Genomic DNA, 14,903 nt, shown 5'->3' on the forward strand with positions numbered 1-14,903 from the left:
GGAGGTGCCCCAAGGTCCAGGCCACTGAGTGCCAGTGGCTACTGTTCCTTCCAGGACATGTCCGCTCAGCTCCCTGTCCCTAGGTGGCTGTTTCCGCCCTCTTGGGGTTTGCATCTCAGGGACCTGATGCTAAGATGTGGTTTTTGTTTGGAAGAGAAGGTCTCTCGGAGCTGACTGGGGCCCAGTGCCCTGACTGGCTGCAGGAGAGCGTAGAGCTGTCCTTGGCCTTGAGAAGAGCTGACAGGACCCACAGGACACTGTAGCATCTCAGATGTCCATTAGAAGACAGCTCAGGAGAGTGTGGGCCCCTCCCTGGAGGAGGAGACGCCCGAGGGGACGCGCCTGTGACCAGGAGGCCCAGCTGGCTCAGGCTGCTGGGCTGGGCCAAGTTTTCTGCTCAGCATCAGCCACGGGCACTGCTCCTGCCAGAGGCTGGAGGGGCCGGGAGGAAGGCAGGCCCCGAGGTTGGGAAGGGTTGCGGTGAAGGGGGCTGGCTGAGCTGGAGGAGTGTTGCCTGTGTGTGCGGCAGCCCTGGGAGTGCAGGCAGGAGGGAGGGGCCCAGCCTGTGCTTCTTCCCAAACATCCCATCCCGTCTGAGTCCCACTCTCCTTTTCCGTTTGTCTTCGACCCCTCACCTGAGCTCCCCTTGGATCAGTCAACCAGCATGAATTGGGTGCCTGGTGCTGCCGGGCCTGGGCTGTCTGCCTCCCCCTCCCCAGGCTGGGGCTCCTGGAGGGAAGGGCCTGTCTGTGGGTGACCCCCGGCAGCTCCTGTCCACCCCTCCTCTTATTGTTGGGTGTCCTTCACTCTTAGGGCCTGGCTTTTTCCTCCCTTCCTCCCTCTTGGAGCATCATCGTGTCTCTTTCTCTGCCTCTCCTTCACTCATCCTGTTAGCAAACCCTAGGTGCCTGCTGTGTGCTGGGGATACAGAGACGTGTAAGGCATGCCACTGGTGGGGCTCAGAGTCACCCGGGGGAGACAGATGTGTAAACAGACAAGTGGAGGCTTCATGGAGGAGGAGACATTTGGGCTGGGGCTTGAGACATGACCAGGCATTCCCTAGGTAGTTATGCACGACAAGGAATTCCAGGCAGAGCAAACATGCAGGGCTGAAGGGCTGCCACGTGAGGAAGCCACGGCGCTCAGCTGAGTTGCATGGGCGAGGCTGGCAAGGAAGCAGGGGGTCAGGCAGGCCAGCGGAGGAGGCGAGAAAGAGCTGCAGAAGGAGAGGGGCAGGCCCAGCTCTGCGCCCCAGGTGGCCCTGTTGGCATTACGGAGGTGGCAGAGGGCTGGATGTGTTAGCGCAAGCCCGGGGGCAGGCTTCGCTGGGAAGTTGTTGCCGGCATCCAAGGGAAAGATGGTGGTGGCCTTGGCTGGCCTGGTGCAGCGGGAGTGGCCACAGTAGATGGTGTCGTGGGCTAAGTGGCGGCACAGCTCTCGGGCCCTGGGGGCTGAGTGGCCGTGGGGGTGAGGAGAGGCAGGAGCCGTGGAGGGCGGAGCCTTTGGCGGGGTGGGTGTGATGCTGGGCTCACCTCGCTGGCCCTGTGTCCAGATGACAGGGCCGGCCGCTCGGGAGCGACGATGCCTCAAGGTTGGGGCTGAGACTGGGGAGTGTCTGCCTGGTGCAGGTGTTCTGAGCCTGGCAGAGGCACCTGGAGCAGAGCACGTGTGGCGGGTGTCCTGGGAAGTCTGCGGGAAGCAGCTAGATCCTTGCCTCTCTGGGTCTCCTGTGCATCCCCGCTCCCTCCCTCCCCTAACCTCTGATGTGTCTGGCTCCTCTCCTGACGCCTCTCCCTGCCCGCAGCCCTGGGCTGGGCAGGCCCGTAGGGGGCTCATGGGGTGACTGGCTCCGTAAGTATCTGTGGACAGAAGGAAGGGAGGGGCAGGTAGCCTGAGCCCCACAGCAGCCAGTGAGGCAGGAGGGCCAGGCCAGCACTAGCTGTGTCCTCTGGACTGGCATCTTGCCTTGGGAGCAGGCTCAGCAGGGAGACAGGGCCTCATCTGAGGGATTTTCAGGCCTTTCCTACTGTCTTCAGCGTCCTAACTACAGAGCCTCCTCTGCTCTGTCATGTCCCCCTCATGACAATGATGACATTCTTCTGACTTGGATTGAAAGAATGGTTGTGGACTTGACCCCGATATTAACTGCCCAGTCTGCACGTGAGGTGGGGTGGGGAGGGGATGGGATGGCAGGGGTTTCAGTTCACCCCCCACAGAGCAAGAGCAACTGGCTCAAGGAAGTCTGTGTGGGACTGGACGGAGGCCGCCAGCAGGGTCGGGGGCCAGGCTAACTCCCCCTCTGTGTTCCCTGCTCCGGCCACCTCCCTCCTCTGGGGCAGGGCCCTGGTGGTCCCTGGGTGGGCCCCCGCCTAGCTGGTTCTGTTGGTGAATGCTCAGTGCCCATCGCCCCAGACCTAGCTTTTCATCTGACTTTGCTACCATCTCTTTATTTTCACTCATCTAAACAAATACTACAGGACAGAAGTAGCGGGAAGTCTGACTCAAAGGCGATACATTTCATCACCAGGGTCTCTGCACCAACAGCGTTATCAGGGTGGCCAGGAGGGGCTGGCTTTAATCCATGGACATGAAAGGAATGGCTTGTGACCGTCCTGTTCATCACACAGAAAAGAGTTGTTTTTAGTTTAAGCACCTTTGAGACATTTCCCTAAGCAGCTCCTATTTGATTGCCCTTATTTTCATCACAGAGATGCTGTGGGAGATGTGACGGGCTTCTCTTGTTATTCTCATGGTCCGTCTCTCCTCCAGCCTCTGTTCTTGACCTTTCTTAACGGTTCGCACAGTCTGTCCTCAGACGTGTCCCGAGTGCCCGCTGCACCGGGCTCAGGGCGTGCGGTGGCGGAAGAGTCCCTGACGGCCCTTGGAGATGGACAGTTAGAGCCCACCGACCCAGCGCGGCAAGGGCCCCGGAGGGAGCCTGGGGTTTGGGCTGTGAGTGCCACCAGCAGGGCTCATCGCTAGGCTGGGGAAGGGCCGAGGGAAGGCGCCCCTCCTGAGAAAGTCACATTTGAACCTAAGGACGAGCTGGGTTTACTTCACGCAGAGGCGTGATTCTCCGCACAAGTTTAGGTGGCGGAAGCCAAGCTGGATAATCGTCCCACCCAGCTGGTAAGGCTCAGCTTCCTTGTCTCTGGGAGCCTGACTGCAGCTCTCACCCTGTGTGTCCTCTGAGCTCATGCAGCCCCGGCAACTCAAAATCACACGTTCCAGTGCCCGAGGGACAGGCTCCCTGCCTCTGGAGCCATGGCCAAGCTCCTCCTTCCTCTCGGGGTCCCGTTTTACCCTTGGTCCTCCAGGCTGGAGAGTGTTCCTTAGAGCCGGGCCCACGCCCGTCGGCTGCGCTGCGGCTTCCAAAGGGCTCGGCTGGTTTGACTTGTCCACGCTCTGTCTCGGGGGCCTCTCCTATCGCAGCGCTCAAACCAAGAAGGGAAGGGAGAGGGGGAAGAGAAGGATGGGACCTACCATACAGAAATGAAGCACGGTTCACAGCAATCCCACAGACAGCACTAAAAGGCAAACGGCAGGCGGGGGGAAGTATCTGCAGAGATGACAAACTAAGGATTCATATTCTCGAAAGTAAGAAGGAGATCCTTACAGACATTTCACAGATGAAACCCCAGTTGTTAATGTGTATTTGGCAGAGTGTGCAGCCTATCAGTAAGCAGACGTAGAAGTGAAAACAATGTATTTTCACCTGTCAAATTTTCAGCGGTGAGGAAAAGGTAGCACCCAGTGTGGGGCTGGCTGACGGGGAAGCCGGCACCCCGTGCGGCGCTGGAGGCCATACGCGCTGGTGGAGCATCTGGAAAGCGTCTTGGAAGTAGGTCTAAAGATACTGAGCAATGTTCCTTCTCCAGCCACTAATGCCATTCTGAGAATCTATCTGAGGAGTGAGCAGTGACAAGGGGAGCTTCTCAAGAGACCAGGTTAAACAACAGAGGTCGGGCGTACAAGTGTTGTGATACACAACCCCACTTACATTACACCCTCATGCATAAACATTTTCTTCGGGTGATTTGTGGGGGGATTTTTTTCTTATGGGTGATTTCGATCATCACACTTTACGTATTTTGTATTTCTCATATTTTCTACAGTAAGCATTAAAAAAATCAAGGGGGAAAAGCCTCTGTGACGTGTGTAACGATGGAGCCAAATCCAGAAATTAACTTTAGGAGTTAGAGTTGAATCACTAGCACAATTTGTCACTTTGCAAGATTCAGGAAATACGTGTTGAGGTGTGTCCCAAAACTCTCCATAAGGTTGAGGACAGAGGTCACCAGGCCACACGGCCGTGGCTGGGCCGATTTTGCGGGTGAGGTCATGAGGCTCTTCAGCCTGTGACACTGGGCACAGCCTGTCCCCTTGGCGGCTTGGTTTCCTACTCTGTGCAGTGGGGTGGGAGGGCGTCAGACCAGTACCTCGGAGGGTCTTGGCAGATGCCAGCTGGGGCGGTAGCCGTCCTTGAAGAAGGGAACGCTGACTTTGCCTGGTTACACTGCCGAGAGGGGGGGAGTGCTGGCACCGCGGGCTCCAGGCTCCAGCTCCTCGCCTGCTCAGGCCCTGTGACCTGGTCACGACCACCACGCTGCCTGGCCTTGGTCCAGCCTCTTGGCAGCCCCCCGGGCCCACTCACAGGCGGCTAGTCTGACCGCTTGGCTTTGTTGCTTCCTAGTCCGTCTGCCCTGGAGGAGCAGGAAGCAGGGAATCGCGGGCTTTGGAGCTGTGTGGCGGAGGCATGAGCTCCAAGGCTGTTGAGGAGCCCCACCTGGCCGGGGAGAGGCGTCTCCTCCCTCCAGGGCCCTTCCTCTGGGACATTTTTGAGATGGTTTGGCTCTCAGGGCTGAGCTACCCTGACTGTGGGAAGGCGTCGAGGCCCCTTCCTGACGTGGGGCGGCCCCGCCCCTCCCAGCCCACGCTCACCTGTGAGTTCCTGTCCACACTTGTGCTCTGCCAGCTGCGCAGCCTCGATAAGGCCTCCTGCGCTCAGAACCCTTTCCCGGGACCCGATGGGTTATGGTAATACTGCCCGGTGCCTCTGAAGCTGTGGCTCTCAGCCGTGAGCAGGTCTCAGGGCCCGCCCTCCCGCTGCGCCTCCTCACGGATGGGGCTGGAGCCTCCCAGCTGCCTGGTGGACTGATCCTCCTTCACACCCAGGCATAAACTGAACAGCCTGCAGGGAAGACGTGAGTGGGACTCCTCCCCACCAGCTGCTCTGAACCCTCGCCTGGGCTGCTACGTCTGGACTGGGACGTCTTCAGCTTCGCCCTGAAGAGCAGGGCTCGTCTTGGGTGGGGGCAGAGGCAGCTGCCCTGAGCATGGGGGAGCTGGCCGGGAAAGGTGTCCCCAGAGAGCCCCCTTCCTGATGCAGGTCTGTTTCTCCGCAGCAACCAACAGATGCATGGAAAGACGGCTTCCCTGAAGAGTACAGAAAAACTAGACAGGGTCCAGAGACCCCCAGACTCCAGGTAAGGCCTCCTTCCCGGTCAGATATACATACTGATTGGGGGTGGGAAGCCCTCAGGAGGTGACCTGTTAGAAGGCGGACCTGAAGGCTGAGTCAGGGTGTTAGGCTGGACACAGGCTGCCCGGGGCCTCTTCCTCCCACTCCCAGGCCTGTCCCAGCGCACTGGGACCCAGCAGCGTCCAGGCTTCTCGGGTTACCAGCCTCCTCCCTGCCCACCTGTCTGCAGGCCAACCTGTTCAGGGCAAAGTTTTGCGTTTCAGCACCACCCCCTCTCTGCCAGCCATGGTAGCCTCTGTCAGGTGAGGCGGGTCTGCCTAGCTCCTCACTGCAGAGCTCCAGGCCGAGGGGACGTGGCTGCAAGGAGGGCAGTCCTGCCGGGGTCATGGCCCATAGCCAGGCCCCGGAGCCGTGAGTCTGACGCCTCCGCCGTGCCCACTCCCCAGACCGGGCCCCCTCCCTGGGCCTCCTGCCTGCTCCTCCGGGCCCTGCTCCTCGGCCTACCCCTCGGCCAGAGGACTGGGAGAGGGTGTTTGACGCCCAGGGCAGGCGGCTCCTAGGCATCCCTGGGGAGCGAGGCTCCGGCTGAGCATGCTTCCTGCGGGGGCCGCTGCTCACGGCTGTCGGGAGGAGGGCTCTCAGCGCCTCTCCCCGCATCCAGGAGTGCTGCTCCCCAGGGGCCCCTAGAGAAGGGCCCCAGTCTCCAGTCTCTGCCCCAAGTTTGTGGCTCGAGGCCAGGGCAGATTTGGCGCTTGGACGCATGGGCAGGACGAGGGGGTTCCTTGTCCCTGGAACGGCCTGTTTCCTTTGCAGTCCGCACTGGCCAGAAGGCGTGAAGGATGAAAACATAAAGAAGTGTGGCCGAGAAGGGGTAAGTGTGTGCAGGCCGACTTCTCACTGCCCACCAAGAGAGGGGTCTTGGGTGGTCTGAGTTCAGGGCCTGTTGGCTCCTTGGCCACAGACCAGCCACCAGGAAACCTGAGTGGGTGTCCCCTCCAGTCACAGGCTGCCTGTCAAAATCTCGCATCACTAGGAGACAAGCTGTGCTTGGAACTCAGCCCTCCACGCCCACTGGCCCCTTACTGGCTGCTTCATGCTAGACCCCTGTAGGACGACTGCCCCCCACGCCCTTAGCCTGACTTCCTGGTGGCTGGAGCGGGGCCCCTCTGGTGGTCTGGTCTCCGGGCCTCCTCAGACCCAGCTCATGTGTTTGCAGACACTACTGAGTAAATACAACCAGCAATACCACAGGCTGTTTAAGGACGTCCCCTTGGAGGAGGCGGTTCTCAAAGGTGAGTGGTCTCCCTGGCGTGGCAGTGCCCGTGGCCCAGGTCCTCCCCTGGAGGCTCCAGGCACAAATCAGATATGGGAACTGGCTGCCTGTTGAATGTGGTTGGTCCTTTTTTCTCCAGAAGTGTGAGGAGGAGGCTGGGCTGATTTGAGATATGAAGGTGAATTTTTGGAAGTTTTCTTGAGGAAATATCAGGGCTTCCAAATCTTCTTTCTTTTCTGCTCTTATCAATGACTCTTCTTTCCTGCTCAAGCCTCGCAATGAGTGTGCGGGAACATTTGCACAATCACGGCCCTCTCTCCAGGGTGGGGCAGGACAAGGAGTTCTGCCCGAGGGGGTGAAAATCCAGCATGGGGGACCAGGGTAGACACCTGCCAGACCTTCTGGGGCATGGGAGGAGGAGGAGGAAACATCTAGCTGTCTGGTGGGCCCGCTGGGGTGAGGGCAGGCAGGAGTCTCAGGGGAGGACGCTCAGGGTGCTGGGGGAACGGGTCGGGGAAGGGGACTGAGCAGAGCAATTCCTAGGCTGGACTCCAGACTCCTGAGTGTGTGGACCCAGGCATCGGGGCTCCTGGGCTGGCCTTGCTCATGGCATTCTCTTTCCTGTGACCTCCCAGTGTGCTCCTGTGCCCTTCAGAGGGACCTCCTTCTCCAGGGCCGGCTCTACATCTCCCCCAACTGGCTCTGCTTCCATGCCAGCCTCTTCGGCAAGGATGTCAAGGTAGTAATAAGTGAGGCCCTCGCCCAGGGAAGAGACAGCCCCTGCCCGGCCGGCACGCCTCAAGTCAGGCCTGCCCCTGTACTTGCGGGCACTTGATGGGGCCTCCCACCTGCAATCCAGGGGAGCAGCCCCACTCCTTCCAGACATGGGCCCCCATCTGGACTCCAGGCCTGAGCCGGCCAGAACAGTTCACTGCCAAATTATTCTGCCTATGGGTGCCTCCAAAATGCCTTCAGAGTCAGAGTGGGATGTCACACTTTGGGGGGCTCAGGGAACTCCTACTGGAGTATGGGATTCACCATCCTTGCCACCTGGATAACAGGCTGAGAGCCCAGAGCGACATGCTGCCAAGGACTGGGGGCGTAACTGGACGGGTGCCTGCATGGGAAGGCGGAAGGCTCAGATGCCCTCCCACGTGGGGCCGGGCTTCTCCATGGCGTCTGTGCTGGGCTCACTGCCAGCTGGGGCAGGGGCCCGAGGCAGGAGGTGAAGGGACCGTGTCCTGGGGGTGAGTCCTGAGAGGAGCACGCCTCTCTCCTCAGGTGGTCATTCCCGTGGTGTCGGTGCAAATGATCAAAAAGCACAAGATGGCGCGGCTCCTTCCCAACGGCCTGGCCATCACCACCACCAGCCAGAAGGTCCGTGAGTTTCTGGACCAATGCTCTCTCGTCCGTCTCCCCGCCCAGCCCTGGGGGCCGCAGCCTGAGCCTGGCGCTAAGCCCACTTACCTACCCTTTTCTGTTCTCCGTGTTGCAGTATGTCTTTGTGTCACTGCTCTCCCGGGACAGCGTATATGACGTGCTGAGGAGGGTGTGCACCCACCTGCAGGTGTGCAGCTCGGGGGCAGGGGGCGGGCCGGGGAGGCCGCTCAGAACTGAGCTCTGGGGTCACAGCTGCTGGGAGAGGTCAGCCCATCCCTCCAGTACGGGGCAGACACTGGGGCAGAGGAGCCACAGACAGTCCTTGGGCCGCGTGTCTGTGCTTGTGAGCCTGGGCCTGAGGCCGCTGGGCCCTTGGGTCTCCGGGGATGTGCCCTCACCCATGCTTCCTCAGGGCACAGATGGACAGGAGCACGCGGCCGCTGCCCAACGTGCCTGCAACTCTCTGGCCTCCGGCGGGGAAACAGCGGGGGCAGTAGCTTGGGGAGCACCTTGCTTTGGATTTGCCCACTGTCCCAGCATTAACTGGGGGCCCCCCTGCAAACTTGGGGAGCTATCAGCGCCACCTCACCCGAAGTGGCTTACTGGGAGGCAAAGCTCTCTCGGAGAGTGCTGTCACCTCCCCATGCCTGACGCTGGCTGTTCCAGATGGACCAGTGACCCCTGTTCCCTTCCCTCCTCAGCCTTCCAGCAAGAAGAGTCTGAGTATAAGAGAGTTTCCAGCGGAACCTGAGTGCGAGTCTCTGGTGAGAGCTGAACTGGGAGCGGAAGCAGCCGGCCTGAGTGCGCCCGGGGCTCGGGGGCTTCCCAGGGGCCGGCAGTGCGGAGCTGGGGGCCCGGCTCCGGGGCCAGGCCAGGCCGGCGGTCCCCTAGGCCCTCTGCGCCGTACCACGCAGAGCCACCGGGCTCTGGGCAGACTGCTGCTGTTTTGGGCAGAACACAGCTCAGGTTGGACCCCACCTTTATGGGCACAGAGCCGCAACCCATCCGCTTTCCTGTAGCAAAGTCAGGAGGGCCTGCAAGGGGACAGAGCTGTCCCCGGGGGAGAGCTGCGAAGGCTCTCGCTGTAGAACCCGGCAGGCTCATTTTAGATTTGCTGAGATCCCAGCTGTTTCTTTTGCCCCTGGGGCTCTGGGTTGGCAGAACCGAGTTTGCAGAGCAGGGATGAGGGTGGAGTGGAAATGACCCCAGGGCGCTTGGCGTTTCCTTCAGTAACTATTAAGCGTTTAGCCAAGCATACAATGTGCACGGTGCCACGCAGGGGACAGAAGGTGACGTTCCCATTTTTGTTGATGGGGACACCTGGTGCTCCTGCCAAGGTCGGCGATGTGCTCAGGGTTACAGCCCAGATGAGCAGGGGCCATGACTTACCCCACCTAAGATACATGGTGCTGAGCTTTCTTGGACTCAACTGATCTGAGCTGCACCTGGGTTGGCTCACGTTCTAGATTCCACTGTGGTTCTACACTAGTAGTGTTCGAAGACGCCGTTCCCTGGAAGAGTGGCCAGTCACAGCAAGGGAGCAAGACAGGGGAGACTGAGGGAGACAGGGGACTGCGATGGCGGTGGTTCCTCCCGCTGCTGGGGACCTGCTTCCACGCTTGCTAGGCGTCCATGCTGGTAGTGTCTGGACGGGCTTTGATAACCTAGCATGGACCCCTTAGGGCAAGTGAGATTCCCAAGGGCCACGGTGAGACAGCTTCTCCTGCCTCCTCTGCAGGAAGTCCTCATCCCCGAGATGAAGTGGAGAAAAGTGTGTCCTGCCTCCAGGTCCCTGTCCCTCCCGGACAACATCCCTTGTATCCCTCGGGCATCCGTGGGCTCCACGGATGGCTTCTTCCCCTCCAGGAAGCCTCTGGGGTCTGGTGAGTTCAGGGAGCTCATCCATGGCAACTGCTTGCAAAGACCAGGCTGTCCCTCCTCCCTCTTCTGTGAAAAGGGGTCATCGCAGCCAGCAGGGATTCTGAGAGCTGCTTCCTTCTCCAGACCCAGTCGGGAAAGCCTGGCGCCCAAGCAGCTTCAGAGGACGGGCTGGGGGAGCGTGCTGGGGCCCCGCCCTCTGCCCCCAGAAGGTGCCCGACTGCCGTTCTGTTGCAGAGAGTGCTGTCAGGGAGGAGGAGACGCTGGAGGAGGAGACCCAGAGCGCCGGGGAGCTGAGGCTCTGGGATTACCGGCTCCTGAAGGTGGTCTTCGTGCTGTAGGTGACGATGAGGGGGTGGCGTGGGCAGACCCGCCTGCTGTCTGGGTGTCTAGAGCAGGGGCCCCAGTGTGTGGGGAGGCCGCTGCCCAGAGTGAGGGGAAGGTTCGAGTCACCCGCAAGCTCCTGGGTGGTGGCTGGCGGCCCTTCCAGAGCAGGACAAAGTGTCTCCTTCATGACAGCCCATCATTCAGGGCTGAGGCTGCGCCGTGGGGAGGAGCAAGGTGTGAGGCTGTTGAGGAGAGGAGAGGCGGCCCAGGACTGGGGAGGAGGAGGGCTGGCAGAGTCCGGGAGGCCCGTAGGTAGACCCGGGAGGACCACGGCCTTCCCGCTGTCCACCGCGGGGGCGGTTTCTGGAGCCCAGGCTTGTCTCCAGCACAGCAGTGAGGGTGCTGGGACGCTTCCCGAACAGCCAGCCCCTGGCTTCCCTTCCCCTTCCCTTATTACATCCCTCGCTTCTCCTTCGCAGCCCTGCCACTCTGGCTCTGCCGGCTGGGTGTGGACTGTCAGCCTCAGCATTTGCTGGGGGGGCTGCCGCCTTAGGGGTCACCTTAGTGGCCTCCCGGAGGGGGCGTGGGACCAAGGCGGCTGGTCAGAGGGAAGGTGGCCCAGCTGAAGGACCCAGAGCTTTGAGGGCACCTCCATGGGGACGAGTCTCAGGACCCCCATGGGGCCTCTGGGGAGAAAGCTGCCCAGGTCTGAACACAGCTGCAGGGCAAAGGGTTCTTTCACCCCTCCAATCGTAAGAGCAGCTTAGTCCCACGTCTGTTTTTGGTGAGCCTGTAAGAATGCCCCCTTCCTGGAGAAGGGGCTCGATCCCGTCTTACCCCTGTCTCCAGGATCTGCCTTCTGGTCGCGTCCTCATCCTACCTGGCCTTCCGCATCTCCCAGCTGGAATGGCAGCTGCGCTCCCTGAACTGGGCTGGCTCAGTCCCTGGGCACAGGTGACGCCCTCTCTCTTTCCAAGGCCTTCGGGGATTGAGGGTTAAGGGCAGGAGCCAAAACCTACAACCTGGCAGGCCTTGGCCTTGCCCTTGAGCTGGCCTGCCGGCCCTCAGCAGGGCGGTCCACGGGTGCCACCCTGACCCACTCTCGTCGGGGGAGGTCCTTGCTGACCCATCTGTCTGACCTGGGCATCTCTCCTGTGTGCAGGTAACAGCCACTTGGCCTTTGTCCTCACTCCTCCGAGAAGAATGCTCTGGGTGCTGAGGTGCCGCCAATGGTCCCCTTGATTGCTGCTGCTGCTGCGGTGAGACTGAGTCTGAAGGAAGACACTCCAGGTCCCTCCTCCTCCCCCCAGCTCTTCTCCCTCCTTTCATGAGTGATCTGAAGTATCTGTTTACAAAGCTCCTAAATTTTGGGACTCAGACAAAAAGCCAGATTTTTGGAGCTAGCTGAGGAATTCTGTTCACTAAGCTTCAGCAACCACTTAAATGAAAAAAAAAAATTAACTTGTTCCTTGAAAATAGTCCTGGCACACAGGCAGAGCACTAGGAGCCACCCCAAGGGACAGAGGCCATGCTTTGATACTTGACTGTCACATGGCTCACTCCAGTGGTGGGACAGAGGCCAGAACCCAAACCGCCAGTGTGGGGCCCCGCGGTCTCCCAACATACTGTGCTCTCCCTGGGGTCCCCGTGGGTCCCTGTTCTGGGCCCCAGAGGGCTTCTCTCCAGGCAGCCAGGCACCCACCGGGGCAGACTGGAGGGAGGTGAGGCAAGCTCTGAACGAGAAGAGGCCTGTGGTCAGGACTCTAGCAGGAGAGGACCACGTCTGTGTGCTGTGCTGAGACTCTGTTCTGGCCCCTCACGCAGAGGTGGGCTGAACCTGGGCGGACGCGGCCTGCAGTAGGGGCCAGGCGCTGAGAAGGAAAACAGAGGTCTAGCATTCTGTGTCCTCAGCTGCCACTTCCTGGTGAGGCAGGTGGAGCAGGGCCTTTGTTCACTGTGGTCACGGACCTGGTGCTGGACCTTCCCCCGGTGTGCTCAGACATCGCCAGGGCGCCCCAGGTGGGACGTAGGGGATGGGAAGGGCGGTGGCTCTGAGCTGAGGTCTTGCTTTGTACTCCCTGCCTGACTGCCCGGATCTCGGGCTCGGCTGCGTAGCTGGGCATGACGGTGTCAGGGCCCCGGGGCAGAGCTCGCTGTGTCACCTGCAGTCAGTGTGTTTGTTGCAGGCCATGTAGGAGGGTCCACAGCTCCATGGGCTCCGTTCTCCAGGAGTTAGATGGGGGTGTCCAAGGAGGGCCTGGCACAGTGCAGGGGCCAGGCCAAGGGGGTCTGTCTGATACCTCTGGGGACAAGAAAGGTAGAGAGTAGAAAGGGACACCGTGGTGGCTTTGCCTTAGAGATTCTTTCTTCTCAACTGTCAAGGTCTTCTCAATACTAAAAAGCTTTTCTGTGCCTTAAAACTCTGGCCTGCTCTCCCTGAAACGCCCATCTGCTAAGACGTACCGTTGGAAGTTCTGGAAAGGCCTTTGTGAGGAGGCCAGAGGTAGCAGGGAAAAAGTTACTGGTGATGGGGTGGGTGGTGTCAGAAACAGCCACTGTTTTCCCCTTTTCAGACACCTGAGAGGTAAATTGGGGAGAAATCCAGGTGGAAATTACTCAGTGTGGCCGGTGCTGTGATGGTCCTGTTTATGACACATCCAAATGCACACCCGGGGGACTGTTGGGAGGTGACAATGCTCTAAGCTCAGACTGGAGACCCTCATCCCCTCTCCATCCCAGGTTCCAGGACTGGGCTTAGAGCTTGGCCTTGTGGGCCGCTTGCACCAAGTCTGTATGTCTCAGGTGCAATGCCCTGTTCCCTTCTCCACAGTGCTATGCTGGGTGAGTTTTTTGGAACCAGCCCCCTTCATCACTTCTTTCCATTATATTTTCAGGGAAATAATCCAACTTGCCCCAGCACCTCCCCTCCCTGGTCCTTGCTGAAGGGCAGGGAGAACAGGTCCATTCTCTGAGCCTTGCTGAGTTGAGCCAGAGGCCATGAGAGGTGCCAAGTCATGGGTGGCTGTGCCAACCTGCTGGTGAACCGAGTCTCCAGCCATGCCCCGGGCTCAGAGAGGGCGAGAGGCACGTAGGGGGCTAGGTGGCTTTGGAGGCCCTCTTGGGTCCAGGGCTTGGAGTGGTGTAAGTCTGCCTGTCCCTCGGCCAGCATATCTTCTGTTCATAGACCACGTGTATTTATACAGACCTGCTGGCATTGGTGGATGCGCCTCTGATTCCCTGAGAGCTTGGTTCAACTATCCTTGGGTTGTTCCGTGATGGCATTAGCCTTTGAAAATATTTTTAAATAAAAAATCTGATTTTTCTAGTGTCCTATGGAATGGAGAGTTCATTTTTACCTTCTGACTACTCACTAAAGGTATTCTTACTGACATATTTGGCACCAAGGAGACCGACAGAGCTCAGGTCATTCCCAGAACCCCAAGAACTTTGCAAACCTCACAGGACTTCAGCTGAGCTGACTCATACTTCAGGCACGGTGAGGATGGATGGCCACAGCAAACCACAGGGCCTCCTGCTGCTGGGGGTGGACACTGAGAACGCTTCCTCGCTTCTCCCGGGCAGCTCCAAAGCACTGTCCCTGGTTCAGACAGTACTGTGCTGCTGACTCAGGAATGGAAGTCTGGAACTCAGAGCCAGAAAACTCCTGTGTCCTTTTCTATGACATCAAGCCTTGATTATGGAGATTAAATTCCAGTTTGGGCCACATCACCTTCCTTTCTCCCTGGGATGCCCCCTCTAGTAGTGATTTGTTCCTTCAGGGAATATTGACCCACACTCTGAGCCAGGTACTAAGCGAGGCCCTGAGGATGGAGCAGCGGACATGTCAGGCGACACCCGTGCGTCCCCCATCGTGCTTACGTCCCATGAAAATGTAAATACGTGAACAAACAAGGTAATTACAGTCTGTGGTCAAGTTCCTGGGAGACAGTAACTAGGGAGATGGCTTTAGATGGGTGGTCAGAAAAGGCTCTCTGAAATGATTTTTAAGCGGATGCTTAAAGGATAAGGAACCAATCATGAGAGGAGCTGGGAAAAGAACATTCCTGTCAAAGGATCAGCAACTGCAAAAGGTAGGAAAGAGCACGCGTCTGTGGGGAAGACAGACCACCTGGAACACTAGTCAGCGGGAGGCTGGCGTGCGGACAGGCTGGAGCAGCCAGCTCACCAACAGAGCCACCTGTTTGAAAATCGGTAAAGGACGTGCAGTCAAACGCTCCACCCCTGAGCTATACCCCCCAAATCGGTAAAGGACTTGAACAGACACTTCTCCAAAGAAGATGTGCAAATGGCCAATGAACACCTGAAAAGATGCTCAACATCACTAGTCATTCGGGCTGTGAAAACCAAAACCATAATCAGATACCACTTCACACCCATTACCATGGCCACTATCAAAGGAAATGGAAGACACAAAGTGCTGGTGGGGATGTGGAGGAACTGGAACCTTCACGCACTACAGGTAGGCATGTACAATGCTGCAGCCGCCGTGGAAGATAATATGGCAGTTCTTCAAAAAGATTAAAAAACAGCATTACCATAGGA

The 14,903-nt window shown here is 59.0% G+C and overlaps 1 protein-coding gene across 2 annotated transcripts in view; it reads left to right on the plus strand.

The window, feature by feature from the left end:
* The window catches only part of GRAMD2A (GRAM domain containing 2A), a 30,676-nt gene extending 17,003 nt beyond the window's left edge, over positions 1–13,673 (plus strand). Inside the window, exons 2-12 of one of the 2 annotated variants that reach the window (XM_072951102.1) lie at positions 5,406–5,486; positions 6,296–6,353; positions 6,699–6,774; positions 7,391–7,494; positions 8,037–8,132; positions 8,251–8,322; positions 8,837–8,899; positions 9,874–10,018; positions 10,251–10,350; positions 11,190–11,294; positions 11,503–13,673. In XM_072951102.1, coding sequence (XP_072807203.1) covers positions 5,406–5,486; positions 6,296–6,353; positions 6,699–6,774; positions 7,391–7,494; positions 8,037–8,132; positions 8,251–8,322; positions 8,837–8,899; positions 9,874–10,018; positions 10,251–10,350; positions 11,190–11,294; positions 11,503–11,506 — 904 coding nt within the window. In that variant the 3' untranslated portion in view covers positions 11,507–13,673. Of the gene's footprint in view, positions 1–5,405; positions 5,487–6,295; positions 6,354–6,698; positions 6,775–7,390; positions 7,495–8,036; positions 8,133–8,250; positions 8,323–8,836; positions 8,900–9,873; positions 10,019–10,250; positions 10,351–11,189; positions 11,299–11,502 lie in introns of those variants that run through there. The other variant, XM_072951103.1, reaches the window with a different exon arrangement.
* Positions 13,674–14,903: the final 1,230 nt, after the last annotated feature.

The sequence above is a fragment of the Vicugna pacos genome, chromosome 27 (assembly GCF_048564905.1).
Source record: "Vicugna pacos chromosome 27, VicPac4, whole genome shotgun sequence".
NCBI lineage: Eukaryota > Metazoa > Chordata > Mammalia > Artiodactyla > Camelidae > Vicugna > Vicugna pacos.